At 40.8% G+C, this 13,484-nt stretch overlaps 1 protein-coding gene across 1 annotated transcript; it reads left to right on the forward strand.

The window, feature by feature from the left end:
• Positions 1 to 555: 555 nt before the first annotated feature.
• On the forward strand, positions 556 to 12,982 carry PSMG1 (proteasome assembly chaperone 1). The gene is made up of 7 exons (XM_081312536.1): positions 556 to 760; positions 3,366 to 3,460; positions 3,668 to 3,819; positions 5,523 to 5,585; positions 6,345 to 6,543; positions 10,192 to 10,328; positions 11,892 to 12,982. The coding sequence occupies exons 1-7, from the start codon at positions 630 to 632 to the stop codon at positions 11,961 to 11,963; spliced, it is 849 nt and encodes a 282-aa protein (XP_081168662.1). The 5' UTR covers positions 556 to 629; the 3' UTR covers positions 11,964 to 12,982.
• Positions 12,983 to 13,484: the final 502 nt, after the last annotated feature.

Below are 13,484 nucleotides of genomic sequence, written 5' to 3' on the forward strand. Positions count from 1 at the left end.
AGCCGTCGAGAGATCATTCCCTTCCCCAGCTTTACACTCGCACCCACTCAACTACCCAGAATTGCGAGGCATTTAAAGACCAAGAAACAAAAAAGAGCCTTGGTGGAGCAGTGGGCTAATGCCTCCTTAAGTAACACCAGCTGCCTGCAATTAGTGCAGGTTCGCATCCCACCAGGCTCAAGGTTGACTCAGCCTTCCATCCTTCCGAGGTAGGTAAAATGAGGACCCAGATTGTTGGGGGCAATTAAGCTGACTTTGTAATAATGCCGCTTGGGGGGTGTATGAAAGCCCTAATAAGCAGGCATATACATAGAATGAAGGCTACTGCTAAGCTTGTAAGCCGCCCTGAGTCTTCGGAGAAGGGCGGGATATAAATGGAATTAAAAATAAATAAAAAGAAACGTGATATAAACGTGGACAATCCGGCTCTGTGCCACCGGAGGGCGCTGCAAGAGCCGGAGCTGCCACAAACTAAAAGCGATCACCCGAACGGAAGGCGAGCATGCTCGCTGAGCTCCAGGCGACGATCCTCGCAGATCCAGCCGCTTGGCTTAACCCGGAAGGAGACGCGCTTTTCGGCAACTCTCCAGCGGCTACTCCAGCGGTGGGTCGGCTCGCTTGTACCGGAGATGGCTACGTTTTTTGGGGAGGTGGTCACACCCCTGTCCCGCGCCGGCTTGGATGACGAAGAAGAGCTTGCAGAAGAGCGCGAAGAGAGTCAGGAGGATCGTGAGATTCGGCTGGCGCTGGAGAAGAAAAGGTCGCGAGCAGGAGAGATCCGCTAGCGAGAAAAGATTTGGGGAGGGGGGGGAACCCTTCCCTTCTCAGCACGTACAGAATGTGGCATTTTTTCTTTAAAAGTTGGCGCGGAGGGAAGGGGTGCTGCTCCCCCAAAACGCCCACTGTAGCTGAAAGGGGTGCACAGCGCACGTGGATCTGGAATCATTGTTAGCTGATTTTGTACCAGTGTTTCTTAAAGTGGGGTCCCCCAAGACCCTTTCAGGGGTCCGCGAGACCAAACTAATTTGCCGCCCTACGTCGGTAAATGAAATATTCAAATAATACAACGCTAAAATTCCGTCAAATGATCATGGGAAGCTGTAGCATCAGCGAATGCGTTGGTTTTAATTTTTTAATACGGTGCACATCCAATATAACCCATACAAACGAGAGTTCTTTTGGGGTCCCCCATAATTTTTAAAAATGGGAAGGGGACCTGAGAGTAAAAGGTTTAAGAAGCACTGCTTCAGTCTGTTAACTTGCTGGGTGGAGATTGCACAATGTGATAATTCAGGAGTTGGACAAACGGAGCTTGTGCAATATGCTAAGCTTCAAAAAAAAAACAACAACAACCAGCCAGCATTACTATTCACCAACCTTAGCATAGGATGTGAATATAGCAATAATAATTTGTAGTGCAAACTTGGCTGAAGTACCTCTCAAAACAAATTAAGTTTCTAGTATATTTGATTAGTACAATAAATATGAGTTATAAACTTCATAATATAACACATGAATATATGATGTAGTGAGCAGTGAAATAGACTTTTGGCACTATACTTACATTAAGGGACGCAGTGGCTCAGTGGGTTAGGACGCTGAGCTTGTCGATCAGAAGGTCAGCAGTTTGGCGGATCTAATCCCGAGTGCCGCGTAGCAGAGTGAGCGCCTGTTACTTGTCCCAGCTTCTGCCAACCTAGCAGTTCGAAAGCACCTAAAAATGCAAGTAGAAAATAGGGACCACTACAGTGGGAAGGTAACAGCGTTCCGTGTGCCTTTGGTGTCTAGTCATGCTGGCCACATGACCATGGGGACGTCCTTGGACAAGCGCTGGCTCTTAGGCTTTGAAACGGAGATGAGCACCGGCCCCTAGAGTTGGAAACGACTAGCACGCATGTGCGGGGGAACCTTTACCTTTACCTTACTTACGTTAGTCCTCTTTGGGGCAAAGAAAAACCCATCTTTCCTGGATGTCCTTAGTGTCTGGCCTGATTTAATTAAGATGGGACTGAACCTGAGCTTGATTCTTCTGTGCATCCCCATTAACTCTAGAAGGGCACTTGTGATCATTAGACGTGTGTGAGAGAAATGTCAGCATTGCTTTGTGTTGTTTTTAAAAAGATCCTCTTATTTCAATACTACAAATTAAGCACACAAAAAATCTCCTCTAGAAATGTGCCCTCTCTGATAGAAATAAAAGCTGCTTTATTAGGTGGAGTGATTTGCAGCAGAGAAACAGCATGTAAGAGATTTTTCCTTGCTCTTGTTTCTGTTTCCTTTCCTGTCAGGTCTTCTGTAGCTGTTTTTCAAACTTAGTTACTACTATAATAACCACATTGTGTAGCAGAAAAGACACAAACAAAAACCCCACAACCGAAACCCTAACAAACCCAAAAAACTGGGGCTTCATAGAACTGCATGTAGGCTGTGTTTTCATTAAATACTTATTTCTTTATTGTAGTTTATTTTTAATCCAGCTTTCTTCACTTTTACAACATACTGAACTATTAACTATACATTCTGGATTCATGCAACACATTAAACTTAGCTGTAGTTACCTAGTCTGCATTCATTGTCTCATGTGAATGCAGCCGTGTTGTTTTCAGTGGTTAGTACTTTTGATTTCCTTGGGGAAATGGTGCAGGAATAATTTCTTGGGAAAGCAGCCTAAAAGCTGCTCATTGTATCAATGAGTGGAGAGTGAAAGCATTTTTAGTCAGTGGTACTGTTATGGAAGGGACGTGGTGGCTCAGTGGGTTAGGACGCTGAGCTTGTCGATCAGATGGTCGGCAGTTTGGCGGGTTGAATCCCGAATGCGGTGTAGCAGAGTGAGTGCCTGTGACTCATCCCAGCTTCTGCCAACCTAGCAGTTCGAAAGCACGTAAAAATGCAAGTAGAAAAATAAGGACCACTACGGTGGGAAGGTAACAGTGTTCCGTGCGCCTTTGGCGTCTAGTTATGCTGGCCACATGACCACAGAGACATCCTCGGACAAGCGCTGGCTCTTAGGCTTTGAAACGGAGATGAGCACTGGCCCCTAGAGTCGGAAACGACTAGCATGCATGTGTGGGGGAACCTTTACCTTTACTGTTATGGAAGCTTAGAGGTTTTCTTTGTATTCATTGTGATTGTGTGATGTACCAATTGCTACTACTAGAAAGTAGCAGTTTGGTTGTTTACTGCAGATGTTTCATTACCAGATTAGATAACATCTTCAACTATAGAAATGTCTGTAAGGAAACAACTAAGCTTAGAGAGCACCAAAGATTCCACACAACAAATTGCTTTTCTCTGATGTAACTCAAGTTTTTTTCTGTAGCATTTTGTTCAGGTCTTTTTAATCATGTTCTTTTTCTGATACTTAGAGATGTTTGTATCACCTGGAATACCTCAGACATATCGGCAGAAGAAAAGTTTCCTTGTTCAAAGTTTATCTTGGGTGTTGGAGGCAATGCAGTAGGTGAGAAGCAGAAGATGGCCATTCTTTCTTTCAGCACTGAAGTAGCTTGTGGAAGTCTTCTTGGTTCATTTCTATCAACCGAAATAATTTGTTGATCATGGTCTCTGTATAAATTGAAATGCAATGCTTAGTCTTGCTAATTATGATTGCTAATATAGATTCAGAACAGTCTAGTGATTTATCTAATAAATCTCATTTGGTCCACAGCATTCTTGTCTTCATTTATTTTGAATTCTGGAAGCTGGGAGCTGGTTGGCTCTGCCCAGTTATGGAATGAGTGGTGCAGAACATCAAAAGTAACCAATCTTCTTCCAAAAGATTCATACTGTTGTTTTTATCGGTCAGTTTCAGATCCCACAGTAAGTACTGTAGTATCTTATCATTTGGAGGCAGAGATGTTCAATCAAAACTTCCAAAATTATTTTTAAAAAGTTAAAGCAAGTCAAATTCAATTCCTGGTGATTTGTCAACACGACTGTGCAGATTTTTTTGACAACAATCTGGAAGGGGGTTGTTGTTGTTGTTGTTGTTGTTATTATTATTTATTTATTTATTTATTTATTTATTTATTTATTTATTTAATACTATTTCTATACCGCCCTTCTCCCGAAGGACTCAGGGCGGTGAACAGGGCAAGAATAAAAATACAAATTACAAAAGTTAAAACAAGATTAAATAAATGCCCACATACTAAAATACATCTTTAAAACCTAATAAAATAACAATAGCAAACCCCCCCCAATCCCCTCATCAGGCCAGGCCAGCTTGTTCAAAAAAGTATGTTTTTAGCTCGCGGCGAAAGGAGCGAAGGTCGGGCGCCGTCCGGAGCTCAACCGGTAGCTGGTTCCATAGCTCCGGGGCGCCCACAGAGAAGGATCTCCCCCTGGGGGCCACCAGTCGACATTCTCTGACCGGTGGCACCCTGAGGAGGCCCTCTCTGTGGGAACGCACAGGGCGGAGGGAAGTCGATGCCGGCATTTCACAGACTGGCCTTCAGCCCTGGGTTTCCATTATAGTCACCCCTTCAAATACTAACCAGATTTGACCCTACTGAGCTTTCAAACTGAAACAGGCTTTTCACCTGCTGAGACTTCAAGCTAATAGTCATTCTTCGCTTTTATCTTCTGCGTCACACAAATGTTTATGTACAATTAGTGTAGTTATTCATGGATACTTCTGCCTTTTCATTTTTAAAAAACAAAGCAGGGTTGTTTAAAATTAGAACACCACTAACTAAACATTAATGCACTCCTACACATTTATATTAATGGCAACTTGAGAGTTGAGTCTTTTTAGGTACTGCCCACTTAAGCAGGAATTTCTAACTGAGAATTCTTTAGGTGAACATAAATAGTTGCTCTCCACGCTAACCTCAGGTGCTGTTTGGTACTTGAGTTATATAGTCTCTTCCAATTATCTCATGTGCCAGTGAAGAAGAATCATGCAGTAACGATTAAGGATGTGCCAGTTGGAATATTTGTCCAAATTCAGTACAGGTAGTCCTCAACTTACAGCCATTCATTTAATGAATGTTAGAAGTTACAGTGGCACTGAAAAAAAAGACTTCTGACCATTTTTTTTTACCCTTGCCGACTGTTACAGCCTCTCTGTTGTCAACGTGATCAAAATTTGGATGCTTGGCAACTGGCACGTATTTACGATGGTTGCAGTGTCCCGGCGTCATGTGATCACCTTTTGCAACTTTTTGACAAGCAAAGTCAAACAGCTGTGTTAGTAACCTAACAACTGCAGTGATTCACTTAATAACTGGCAAGAAAGATCATAAAATGGGACAAAATTCACAACTGTCTTGCTTAGCTGTGGAAATGTTGGGCTCACCTGTGGTCATAAGTTAAGGACTCCCTGTATAATGTTCAGTGCAAGCACATATATATTCACTTAGAAGTAGGTTCTCCTATATTGCATGAGATTTTACTTCCAAGGAAATACCCAGAAGATTGCAGCTTGTAGTGATCCAGGGGGGTGGGGTGAGGGTCAATTGGTTGCATTAGGCATTTGTGTCTCTTTCGCTAAAATTAATGTATTTCTCATTCCTTTTCAGATTTTACTGTGCCAGTGCAATTGTCACGTGGCTGAAGACCAACAGTTTCAGTGGCTTGAAAAGGTAAAAAGGGAGAAATAGGACAGTCAAGGCCAGGGTCAAAGCACCAGGTCCCTTCCCTTTCTGTAGGCATGCTTGATTATGTTTTGGATAAAGCAGGTCGTGAATCTAAGGCTGCATTTATCTAGGAGTGGCTTCATTTAACCTTACCTAAAAGAAAGAGGGATTATTTTGGGGTTGTATAGTGATTCAGATTTGGAAACAAAAAGATCCCTTGGAGTGCACATGTACTGTATTTTCAGAAAGCGTATGTCTGCAGCTGCCTCTCTTCCTGGCATTGCAAGGCTCCACAGCTATTCAGGGATCCTGGGAATAGTCATGTTTGGTTTAAATTAGAGTTGCAGAAAGGTATTGCCTGTGCAGTTGTGTGTGTGCTGCATAGCCCCTTTTTTACATTAGAATCAAACACACACAACCCCGCTTCATCACATTAAAAATCAGATTGAAATCATTAGGGGCAGGGGCAGAATCATTAGCAGCCCCCAGTATCTTGGGCTGCCAAGAATGGGTGTGATCTAGCTCATCTCTTGGGTTCAGCAATGTTAGTGAGCCATGGTGGCACAGGGGTTAAAGTGCAGCATTGCAAGCTAAGTCTGCCCACTGTCAGTAGTTCGATCCTGACCTGCTCAAGGTTGACTCAGCCTTCCATTCAGTAAAATGAGGACCCAGATCGTAGGGGGCAATATGCTGACTCTGTAAAGCTCTATGAAGCAGTATATAAGTCTAGGTGCTATTGCTATTGCTATTTTATCTTCCTTTTAGGTTTTTGGATGCCTAAAGAAGATTGATTTGCAAGTACTGGTTCTTTCAGCATGTCCTGTAACAGATTATAAAACTATTGAATCCACTCTAACTCTCCCTTCACCTTTCCTGAAAGCATTGAAAACAAGAGAGTTTAAAGACAAAGTTTATTGCTCTCTTCTAGAACAGCCAAATATTGTACGGGATCTCCCGGCAGCAGGTATTTCACAAAATATTTACGAACATTATATATTTTATACACACACACACACACACACACACACACACAAACATACACAGTCATGGCCGAAATTGTTGGCACCCCAGAATTTTTTCCAGAAAATCAAGTATTTCTCACAGAAAAGTATTGCAGGAACACATGTTTTGCTATACACAGGTTTATTCCCTTTGTGTGTATTGGAACACAACAAAAAAAGGGAGGGAAAAAAGCAAATTGGACATAAGGTCAAACAAAACTCCAAAAATGGGCTGGACAAAATTATTGGCACCCTTTCAAAATTGTGGATAAACAAGATTGGTTCAAGCATGTGATGCTCCTTTAAACTCACCTGGGGCAAGTAACAGGTGTGGGCAATATAAAAATCACACCTGAAAGCAGATAAAAAGGAGAGAAGTTCACTTAGTCTTTGCATTGTGTGTCTGTGTGTGCCACACTAAGCATGGACAACAGAAAGAGGAGAAGAGAACTGTCTGAGGACTTGAGAACCAAAATTGTGGATAAATATCAACAATCTCAAGGTTACAAGTCCATCTCCAGAGATCTAGATTTGCCTTTGTCCACAGTGCGCAACATTATCAAGAAGTTTGCAACCCACGGCACTGTAGCTAATCTCCCTGGTCGTGGACGGAAGAGAAATATTGATGAAAGGTTGCAACGCAGGATAGTCCGGATGGTGGATAAGCAGCCCCAAACAAGTTCCAAAGGAATGCAAGCTGTCCTGCAGGCTCAGGGAGCATCAGTGTCAGCGTGAACTATCCGTTGACATTTAAATGAAATGAAACGCTATGGCAGGAGACCCAGGAGGACCCCACTGCTGACACAGAGACATAAAAAAGCAAGATTACAGTTTGCCAAAATGTACTTGAGTAAGCCAAAATCCTTCTGAGAAAACGTCTTGTGGACAGATGAGACCAAGATAGAGCTTTTTGGTAAAGCACAACATTCTACTGTTTACTGAAAACGAAATGAGGCCTACAAAGAAAAGAACACAGTACCTACAGTGAAATATGGTGGAGGTTCAATGATGTTTTGGGGTTGTTTTGCTGCCTCTGGCACTGGGTTCCTTGAATGTGTGCAAGGCATCATGAAATCTGAGGATTACCAAAGGATTTTGGGTCGCACTGTAGAGCCCAGTGTCAGAAAGCTGGGTTTGCGTCCGAGATCTTGGGTCTTCCAGCAGGACAATGACCCCAAACATACGTTAAAAAGCACCCAGAAATGGATGGCAAGAAAGCGCTGGAGAGTTCTGAAGTGGCCAGCAATGAGTCCAGATCTGAATCCCATAGAACACCTGTGGAGAGATCTTAAAATTGCTGTTGGGAAAAGGCGCCCTTTCAATAAGAGAGACCTGGAGCAGTTTGCAAAGGAAGAGTGGTCCAAAATTCCGGGTGAGAGGTGTAAGAAGCTTATTGATGGTTATAGGAAGTGACTGATTTCAGTTATTTTTTCCAAAGGGTGTGCAACCAAATATTAAGTTAAGGGTGCCAATAATTTTGTCCGGTCCATTTTTGGAGTTTTGTTTGACGTTATGTCCAATTTGCTTTTTTTCCTCCCTTTTTTTGTTGTGTTCCAATACACACAAAGGGAATAAACCTGTGTATAGCAAAACATGTGTTCTTGCAATACTTTTCTGTAAGAAATACTTGATTTTCTGGAAAAAATTCTGGGGTGCCAACAATTTCGGCCATGACTCTATGTGTGTGTGTGTGTGTGTGTGTGTGTGTGTGTGTGTGTATACACACACATACACATTTTAGTGGTATTTGATGGCTAACGGTAACATCAAATCCTATCATATTTTTGCTTGTGTATTTCCTGTGCTAACAGAATTTCTAGCATTTTTTTGAAGAAATGCAAATTGTACATTAATGTATTATAACTTAACCTAGCAAGTCTTACTGAATCACTGGACTTTTAATTCTGATAGGTATTCATTTATTTATTTACTTTTACTTAAAAGACTACCTGTGACCCCCTTGGATCATTGTTTCAAAGATACATGCTTATCAGATTCCTCAGTGCCTTCAACAGTGGCAGAGCTTCTAATGTACCTGAAAGGTTCCTAAAGATTCAGGGAGATATCCAAGCGCCCCAAGCAGACGAAGCTTCCATTCTCCATCATTTCTCCATTCGGGCGTAAAGTGCTTTTGTGGACCTATAGGGCGCTTGGGGCAGCTCCACAGCCTCCCCTACCTGCCTCGCCTCGTGGTGGCGGCGGCACCCAGCTTCCTGCCGCAAGTAGCTGCAAGCATCCACAGAAGTGGGCTGGCAGCCACATGGGCTCCTGCTGGACTGGACTGTTGGTGCCGGCAAAGGCGAGACAGGTGTCGGGGAAAAATGTCATCCCCCGAAAATAAGACCTATTGCCTCTTTTGGATGCAATATATATATATATATATATATATATATATATATATATATATATATATATATATATATATATATATATATATATATATATATATATATATATATATATATATATATATATATATATATATATATATATATATATATATATATATATATATATATATATATATATATGGGCACAGTGGGTTAGGATGCTGAGCTTGTCAATCAGAAGGTCGGCAGTTTGGTGGGTTGAATCCCGAGTGCCGCGTAACAGAGTGAGCGCCTGTTACTCGTCCCAGCTTCTGCCAACCTAGCAGTTCGAAAGCACGTAAACATGCAAGTAGAAATATAGGGACCACTATGGTGGGAAGGTAACAGCGTTCCGTGCGCCTTTGGCGTCTAGTCATGCCGGCCACATGACCACGGAGACGTCCTTGGACAAGCGCTGGCTCTTTGGCTTTGAAACGGAGATGAGCACCGACCCCTAGAGTTGGAAATGACTAGCACGCATGTGTGAGGGAACCTTTACCTTTACCTTTTATCTATCCATCTATCTATCTATCTATCTATCTATCTATCTATCTATCTATCTATCTATCTATCTATCTATCTAATCTATATCTATCTATCTATCTATCTATCATCTATCTATCTATCTATCTATCTATGTATATCTGTATATCTGTATATCTATCTATCTATGGATGGATAGATGGACGGACGGACAGACAGACAGACAGATAGATAGATAGATATAAGACCGGGTCTTGTTTTCAGGGAAACACGGTAGCACATATATCAGGAGCTGACCACAGGAAATGTTTTGACATTTTGTATTATGTCATAAAATGCTTTATGGTAATTTTATGTTATAAAATTTGCCAAATTTCAATTCCATGGGATTTATGGATCCTAGATTTTGGGTTTATTCTGTAAATTAACTCCTTTGAGGTACCTTGGTCAAAAATTAGTGATTTAGCTCACTAAAATTTTGTGACCTAACCAGCTTCATCTCTAGCTTAAAAGTGATAATGGATGAGATCCTGTATATTAGAACAACAGGACACGATCCTTTCTTTGGTCCTCAAAACATACGATACAAATCAGATATGAGTGTTGCAAGTTAAAAGTAACAATTTGTGCATCAACGTAATCATTGAGTTGGGTTTCCTTCCTAGAGTAAAACAGAAGATACTGCTACAGTCTTAATAAATTGGTAGTTCGCTGTTATCCATAGAACGTATTAATTATTTTGCTCTCTTTTCCATTTAGTTCTCAGTTACTGTCAAGTGTGGCAAATCCCTGCAATATTTTATCAATGTTACACTGATATACTCCAACTGGACTTAGTAACTATTGAAACCTTCAAACCTGTCTTATCATCCAAAATTCTAAAAAGTTTAGTGGAGGTAAGATTGAATTATTACATTGAAGAGCAAGGAGATGGGTGAATTATTGTGTTCTGGTCAGAGTTGCCTTTGGTGAGATGGGCAGCTATATAAAATTGATTAATAAATAACACCAAGTCCTTTCAATTACACTTTCATTTACATGAATTTAAACAGGTACATGCTGCTAAATTTCAAAACATTTGCATTCTTCAATCCAATGGTGGACCTACCTATTTTTTTTTTTAAAAAAGAAAGGGTAAGGCTACAGAAGCCAGAATTCTGCTAGAGTAGAGGTCCCCAACTTCTGGTCTGTGGCCTGTTGGGAACCAGTCCACACAAGCGGCGAGCAAGTGTGTGAAGCTCCATTTGTGCAGGCCTGGGATTAGATTGCATATGCGAAACCATCCCTTTCCTCCCTCCCTTGCACGATGCCAGTCTGTGGAGCTGGAAAGGTTGGGGGCCACCGTGCTAGAGCATTGAGACTGAATAAAAAGTTCAGAGATCAGACTAAAGTGTGTGGTCCCATGAGAAAATGGCAGAATCAGTTGGAGCCATAAGATTTCCAGCCTGAAGAATGTTGCTCTTGGCCGCTTTCTCAGTGCATCTCAGACCATCCTCCATTGCCTCCACACAGCATCCTGAGGCAGGTTGTGTGGGGAAAAACCCATTGCAGAGCACTAAGTCATCCTTGGGTTTTTTCAGCTGTGGAAGGATAATGGATTACCAGGCAGAAATAGTTAGTGACCCATCCTTTCATTGGACAGTTTGCTCCAGGCCCAACAAGGTTAGTTCTTCTGAGGTTGACCAAGATCGGTTAAGAGGCTGCTATCTGCTGTGAGAATAATTAAGTGTATTATAGTTAACGGAATGCTGTTAGATTAAATTTCACTTTATTAAATCAACATGTAAGCTTATATTCTCTGAGATGCTCATAGCAAGTGAATAAGGTTGCTAACCCTCAACTAGCAATGAAAAAAAGAGAATTCTATTTCCTACTTGTCTTCTCCCTATATTCATGGGAGCGCTAACATGTTCACACAAGCGCCCAGGGATGTTATTTTTGCCAACTTTGGAAATAATTTTAAAAAACATTTTGTGGGAGAACTCTGATTTTTGGAGAGGTTGGACTACTAATAAGCATACCCTGGCTGCACTTGTGCCTATCCTTATTTGACAGAAATACAGTTCAGTTTGTTACATCTGCGTAGATCAGTCTTTTTCAATCTCTAAGATGTGTGGCATTCAACTCCAAAAATCCCCCAGTTAGCAAGTTTTAAAAACTGGACTAGACATATACAAGAATGCCCAATTAAAATATTGATGTTTATAGTAGATTTAAGAATCCTCAGATGTCTGTTCAGTTATTTTGTTTTTCTGTTGTTGCCATTATTCAGTAAATTATAAAAGGATGAAACAAGAACAATTGATTAGCAAATTGTGGAGTTTTATGTGCTGCATTTCACAAATCCTTCACTTGCACATGGCTTACTTTGTAGGTAGGTGTAAAATTTCCCCCAGTGATTGTATGGTGAAATTCCTTCAAAAGTTGCTCTAATTTTATTTTTATTTTGTTTTTCCCAGGATATTTCAAGAAGCACAGAAATACTGACAAAATTGGTGACACCCAATGACATTCATAACATCTATACTTAAAAATGACTTGTGGTCCTTCAAAGTTTGACTAAGCTTCTGTATTTGTAAACTGCAGCTACTTTGCAACACAGTTCTTCATAAGTGGGCATGCACTATTTTTTGTACCACATACTGGTTATTTGGGGGAGGGTTAGACTGCTTTAAAAAATTAAAATATGACCCTTTTTATTTTGTACAAGACAAGTGGAAGAATATATTTGCTCTTAAGAATATGTATGCATTTGGTTTCCAACCCACAACCCTATTACCACAAGACATATTAGTGCAACAAAAGACAAAGTGATAGATTTGAGGGGCGGGAAGCAAAAGGGGCAGAATGGTTTCTTAAAATCAGTGTTAACTACTCAAGCATAGTGAAAGAAAAAATGCAGTAGAAACAGCATGACTATGAGAAAGCAGAGAGCTGGTGTTGGATGATTGTTGAGAAAGCTTGAGCAAAAGGGGTAGGATTTTGTAGGGGCTGATGGAAAGAGAAATGATATAGCTGAAAATACTAATTTTGCAAAGGTCATAATTACAGCACATATGTTCACACAAAGAGTAGTGAATATATTACATAGGTTTGGTTGAACCTTGACAGTACTTGCTTCTAATCGCAAGGCTTTGACTTTTTAAATATATGCTTAAAAACTCCACACAGTGAAATCGCAACATTTAACTGATAATATTAAATAATACACTATTTGCAAACAGGTGTTCAATCGGCTAAAATGGGAATGAAGGTGATTCTAGTAAAACTCATTATTGGACATCTTAATCTAGAATTTTCTGGATTGTGCAAAAAAAATCAAAGAACAAGAAAGTGATACATAATCACTATAGGTTTTTTATCATTCTCTAATTTCCTGCTTATTAATTTGATGCATGTTATACTGTAATAGTAGGATTTGGAAGCTTTGTTATGTCCTCACTTGTCCAGCAGACCAGCCTCTCCAACCTGGATGGTCTCTTCATCCAAGAGAGACTCCAGTTACGTTCTTACCTTCCTCAAACTGATGTTCTCCAGATGTGTTGCACTACTAACTTACCCATCACTCAATACCAGCCTGTTCATTGGCTGTGGTTGGAGTTGAAGTCCAACAGATCTAAAGTGACCAGTTTATCCTTCCTCTCAGCTCTACATGCACTGACATTATAGCTCTTTGTTTGAATGCATATTAATGGAATATATTTCCCTTCAGTCAAATTTCCAAGGTGGCACACTACTAGTGCAAACCACACATCTTGGGTGCAGTAGTTGTCTTGGAAACAAGAGTTGTATTTCAGAACAGAAATTTTAAAAATAAATGGGGCCTGTCATATAGGACAATGGTTCTTGAAATAGTCTTATCCCAACTTTTCAGACATTTTCAGCAAGAATTTGAACTGAAACGACACATGTTTACAGATCAGCATGAGCCATCATCAACCTAGACAGCCACATTTTAGATGCATGGCAGTCACTTTGTACCCTTACCCACTAGAAAGAGAACTGAATTCGCCTTCATCCCAATATAATTAGAAGAGTAGAATGGATACAAT

Source organism: Vipera berus (genome assembly GCF_964194415.1).
Source record: "Vipera berus genome assembly, chromosome: 1".
Lineage (NCBI taxonomy): Eukaryota > Metazoa > Chordata > Lepidosauria > Squamata > Viperidae > Vipera > Vipera berus.